We start from the raw sequence: 6,000 nt of genomic DNA on the forward strand, positions 1-6,000 counted from the left end.
AAATGTGAGTGTATTGGTTGTAAAAAAAATTAGTTTCATCTGGGCTAAAAATGTATGCAATTTTATTTCATCTAGTACCACTGTGTCAAGTAGCCTTGTGCTTGGAAAAAAAAGTAGTCAAATTTTGTGCGGAACTAGGGTAGTCATAGACGCTACCCTTTATCTCAGAAATGAGCAGCTTGACACCCACTTTTTTGTGATTCACTTTAAGGGTGAGGGGTGGTAGTATTTATATCCGTGGCGTTTATGTCGATTGATACGTTGCAGGTCGGAGTTTTAGCCACATATATTACTATTGTCGTCTATGGGATTTGATTTGGTAGTATAGACCCTGTAAATAGCCGTGACGTCATGAAGGGAACTCGCTTCACAGAAAGTGGGACCGACAGTGACTGCCAAGCTCAATTATCATGCGATTCTTCTTTCGATGATGTATAATGTAGTAATGACGACTGGACTACTATTTGTGCAACACAACAAATAATGCCTTATCAGTTTGAACCTGGAACATCTTCCGACGAACCACCGGCCTGACAGATGACGATGAAAATGGTCGTGGAGACAGCTTACCACTAATTTACAACTTTTATTCTTGTTTTGTTCTTTAGCTTTTCGTGCGAATTATTTTGCTACACTGTATGTTCTAATACTTGTGATGTAGTAGAAAAGACGATAAATAACACTTGAATTCTACGAGTCTAGTGGACCCGATATCGGTAATTTTAAGAAATAAACAAAGACGACTTTTAGTCCGTCCCATCCCTCTATAAAGATGTTTTTTGTGATAATTTCAGTTTGGTTTGACGTAAAAAAAAAAAAAAAAAAAAAAGAAAAAAAGTAAAAGTGTTTTGGAAATAACAAAACAATATTATTTTTGTGTGCAGTTGTGAAAACAGTCAGCTCAGAAATAAATAACTTATAGTACATTCCACAGTATGAAAAAAGGTGTTCTCTGTGGGAAGGTATAGTAAAATTAATTTAATGTACTTATGGTCTGTCTCACAGGGAACGCCTTTTTTCATACTATGGAATGTACAAGTTATTTATTTCTGAGCCGATTGGTTTCTAAGTTGCATACAAAAATAGCTCCCCCCCCCCCCCCCCCCCCCCCCCCTCTTTTTTTGTGTTGTTATTTACCAAAAAAAACATTTTGGTAGGATGAGACGGACTAGGCTATAGATACTTACTTGTCGGAACTTTATTGTTAATGAAAATGTTCTCGAACTGTAAATAAAAACCTCACAAATGAACGAGATGCAAACAACAACAAATCGGATCTGGTTGATTGCACGAACCGTGCATGAGAAAACAAAACTGACCGGAGTTGGAAGCATAACGCAGTTTGGGACGTTGACGATATGCACCCCAAGGTCGTTTCGGTGTGGATGGCGTCGGCTTGTTGTCATTTGTTTTGTGTCGCAGAAACATTGTTGGTACGGCATCTTTTTTAAAAGCCATAACACATGGTATACCCATATCTCGCTTAAGCCGACAAGCCAGTTCGGACGAATCGAAACTAAAGTGTCTGCTGTCGCAACGGTCTCCGGCATTTTCTTCCTGTCCAGTCTTTCCACGTTGTTTTAATCAAATTCACACACAGATTTCTTACAGCAACATTACTCGGAAATGCGTGAAGACTAAATGTATCGGCTTTTGTATTGCTACAGCCGCCAACAACACGCCTTTTAACCATAACAAACACACGAGAAGCAATGAACAATGGCGCCGACTATCGAAAGGAGTTCCCTTCGTGACGTCACGGATTAAATCTTACGGAAATTCCCGAAACGAATTCAGCTGGTTCTGTTTTTCAGGGGAATATATATATATATATACATATCTTACATTTTCAGTACAATCAAAGTATGTGATATTTTTCAGATCACATACTTTGAGAATATGATAACTTTGCAAATTAGATGTAAATTAGTCGAGGTCTCGGCACTAGGTTTATTGACATTTAAACAAACGTACTTGGGTGACACGCCATGATTGACGTATGCATTCATAGTCATCAAATAAAAACATTTCAATGGCAATTTGACACTGAAAGCTGTCCAGCGTTCAGAAAACAAAAAAACGTTAGGCATAACTTTATTTTGATGTAAGGACATCCAAAATGACGTCATTCGAGTTTGACGTCATTTCCATTCAAAAATACACCGCGCCTCATATTCTTACGACATTTGAATATCTAGTAATGGCGGACTGGAATTAAAGTTGCGTGTACAGTTTACAAAAACACGTTGTATTAAAGGGACATTCCTGAGTTTGCTGCATTGTTTGCTGCATTCCGACTAATAAAATATTTCTACGATTAAACTTTCATATTAAATATATTGTCTTGTTTAGAATATCAGTGTCTGTATATTCAATGTGTTTCTGGTCGTCTTAATATTTATAAGAAGCCCAAACTGGATTTTGTCTTCAAATAATTTCGTACGTACGAAAAAACTGTATTTTAAGAAAAAAAATGAAATTTAACCTAGTACAAATATTAGAACTATCACAAACACGTTTAATATACAGCCACTAATATTTTATGCAGAAAAATAAATTTAATATGTAATTACAATCGTTAAAATGTCTCTGTTAGTCGATAACATCTTACAAATTGCAGCAAACTCAGGAATGTCCCTTTAAGCTTGAGTTTATATGATAAAGAGATTATTACCATCATGTATTTCGGTATCGTCAATAACATATATTAGGAATAAAAATAATGTATTATGCTCGCCAGAGGCTCGCATAATACATTATTTTTATTCCTAATATATGATATTGACGATACCGAAATACATGAGGGTAATAACCTCTCTCTCTCTCTCTCTCTCTCTCTCTCTCTCTCTCTCTCTCTCTCTCTCTCTCTCTCTCTCTCTCTCTCTCTCTCTCTATATATATATATATATATTCTAATCATATTAAATAATGTTGACTGATATAGCTCAATACATCATACATCTGGAACAGCACTTTAAACATACATATTCTTTTACTTCTTTACCATTTCCTAGAAGTGAATATGTGAACCATAACTTGCGTCACAGTTAGGAACTATAGTGAACTGTGATGAATGAACTCTCACCCGGAACTGATCTGTGTAGTGAGACCGTAGCAATTTGGTTAGCGATGCTGAATGAAGTCGGTGTGATCAAATGTTTACTGCTTTCATCTGTTTCCATAACGGTGTCAACTGATTTATCAAAACATTATCCGAGTATGTTCCCATTTTAGTCTTCCTATAATTTGTAACTTGTAAAATTACAGACATTTATTTTCAGTTAACTTGTAAACTGATTCAATCGGACAATCTACAAATTGTCTAAATATTTCAGTCATTTTACAAACTGATAGAAAACATCTGGTCATTTATTTGATTGATTCATTGAAAATGAATTTCATGAAATAATAAAAGACATTTTTAAAAATAGTTTTATATACTGACAACGCATGCTTAAATCATACACCATTAGTTATATTTAGCAGTCAGACGTTAAGAATACCAAAACATTTGACTTGCAAATTATTGGCTGATTCGATCTACTATCTGTTGCTATTTAATTCTAATAAAATTATTGCTCCCTTTTTTAAAAGTCAGAGAATTATACACGATTGGTCGTTTCGTTCGCGTGCCGAATAAGTCCTAGATCAATAAATCTTAGACTAAACAAAAGTCAGTTAGTATTCCTTTGTGTTCTTAATCTCATTGTGTGTTAACAGACAACAAACTGATTTTATGCAAATTTGTAATACTCTGTCTTGAATACTATATCAGTATATGTTCTATTCAACATCAAAACTGGGGCATTGTTTTTAATGAATCACCCGATATCTGTAGAAAAAGCCAATGCCAGTGCTTGATGATAGCAGTCATGACTTTGTCAAAACGTCTCTTTGATTCTACTGTGCACAGAAATATGATTTGTTTTAAAATCTATTTTCCAGAAGCCACATGACAAAGAAAGCAGGCCCCCGAAAGGACAGAGGCCGCCCAGCAAGTCAGGCTAGTACGAGCAAGGTGCTTCCTGAAGTCGTTCCTGGGTACAGCATGGGTCCGTATGACCACTACTACATGGGCGAACAGCCACCTGCTTACACAGAACGTTGTCCTACTCCCATATATAATACCTGGACAACGGGAAATTGAGCTGAAATGTAAAATAGTGCCAGTAATGACAAAATTGAAATTTAATTAAGGTGACACCATCTAAATACATGTTTATGCACATATACTGAAGTGGACAGTATTCGGAGAAGCCTTTTTAAGTTTTACATGTATAATTGATATATTAAGTGTGTGTGGGTGTCATTATTCACCCAAAACAAAATTCAATTATTTTTCGGTGTTGTTCGAAGTATTTTTTCATCAAAGTAGTAAATGCCATATAACCGTAAATAAAATGTGTTGAGTGCGTCGTTAAATAAAACATTTCCTTTCCTTCAAAGTAGTAAAAAGCAATCGAACTTTGTCTGAAAAATGTTAGTGAGTAGGAAACCACAAACAACCACCCTCTTTGGAATTGTATGATATCAAGTCGTTTTTTATGTACTTTTGAAACACGTGCAGTTTTCAGTAAATGCTAATTGTAATATACAAAAATTATGTGTTTTGTGTGGATCATTTGAAAATGTATCTATAGATCAAAATGAAGGTAGGTTCCATAACTTCCCCTTCCTTTTTGTATTGGTAATTAGTGATAGGTATTGCCAATGTTTTCGTAGTGTGATATATTGCGAAGACCAATTCTCAATTATTAAAATTTGTAAAGTGCTTTAATTTCATGTACATTTTGTATAACTTAATACAATGATACACCTGTCAATCAAGATTCGTTCCGAACAAGCTATTGTTTCTGTTTCTTTTCTTAAATTGGCAGGGTTTCTTTGAAAATATAATACGTGTGCACCAACAACACACGTACAAAAAATATAAGCGTAATGTACTGGTACTGGAGAAAAATATCGAGATACGTCGTATTGTTCAAATTTTACCGCGCATATCTACCGGTAAAATGTAGGGAGAGGTAATAAAAACAATTCTTCGTGTTGGTTAATCCCAATACCGCACACGTTTTATGCTTGATAAATAATTGTTTAAACCAATATTGTATGTGAATTATATTAGGGTACCCTTGCCCGTATAAAAAGGTAATAGATTTTTCCAGTTTCATTAATTATTATGTTTGTTTAGTTCAGAAATGTATTATACATAATTTTAAAGTCGTTTCCGTAGAAAACATCTTTTGGTAACAAGAAATACATGTTTGTAGATATGTAAAGCATAAATCTATAAATAATATTATACGAGTGGCTAATACATGTAAATACCGGCAGAATTTCTAGTTTACCGTGCATTCTGTACAAGGCTAGCTTGGTGATTAAAAACCAACCTGAGGAAAATCCATGAATTTCTAGTTTACCGTGCATTCTGTACAAGGCTAGCTTGGTGATTAAAAACCAACCTGAGGAAAATCCATGAATTTCTAGTTTACCGTGCATTCTGTACAAGGCTAGCTTGGTGATTAAAAACCAACCTGAGGAAAATCCATGAACTTACCAATAGGACAGAATATAAACAATTAAAATTGAGGTTTGACAAAAAAGTGCTAAAACCAGTTGAACTGTATTCATTAATTTCTATATGAATGTTAATTCTGCTGGGTCATTTTCAATCTGATCCCTTGTAACGTGCTGTGAAACACACTAATAAGCATCGAGTTGTTCATTGAAGTGATGTATTATTGAAATTTTATTATTTTTGAAATAAACTATTATATATCAAAGACAGTGGTTAAGTTGTTTATTAAGTAGTTTGAGTCTAATGTTTAATTTTTTTTAAATTGAAATCTGTAAAGGTTATTTTTGGATTCTGATATAGGTATGTATATAAACGGGGAGGGTACACGATGTAGTAGTTGGGCAGTCACACATTTTTGGTCCCATGGACGAGAAATTGTGAGTAATGTATGCGAGTCAGTGAGATAAATAGATAACTAGTTT

General features: G+C 34.6%; 1 protein-coding gene across 1 annotated transcript in view; it reads left to right on the forward strand.

Moving 5' to 3' along the window:
* Positions 1 to 5,766, forward strand: part of LOC121383864 — a 64,655-nt gene extending 58,889 nt beyond the window's left edge. The window contains exon 26 of the mRNA XM_041513961.1: positions 3,946 to 5,766. Coding sequence (XP_041369895.1) covers positions 3,946 to 4,147 — 202 coding nt within the window. The 3' untranslated portion in view covers positions 4,148 to 5,766. The remainder of the gene's footprint in view (positions 1 to 3,945) is intronic.
* Positions 5,767 to 6,000: the final 234 nt, after the last annotated feature.

Source organism: Gigantopelta aegis, chromosome 10, assembly GCF_016097555.1.
Source record: "Gigantopelta aegis isolate Gae_Host chromosome 10, Gae_host_genome, whole genome shotgun sequence".
In the NCBI taxonomy this organism is placed as follows: Eukaryota; Metazoa; Mollusca; class Gastropoda; order Neomphalida; family Peltospiridae; genus Gigantopelta; species Gigantopelta aegis.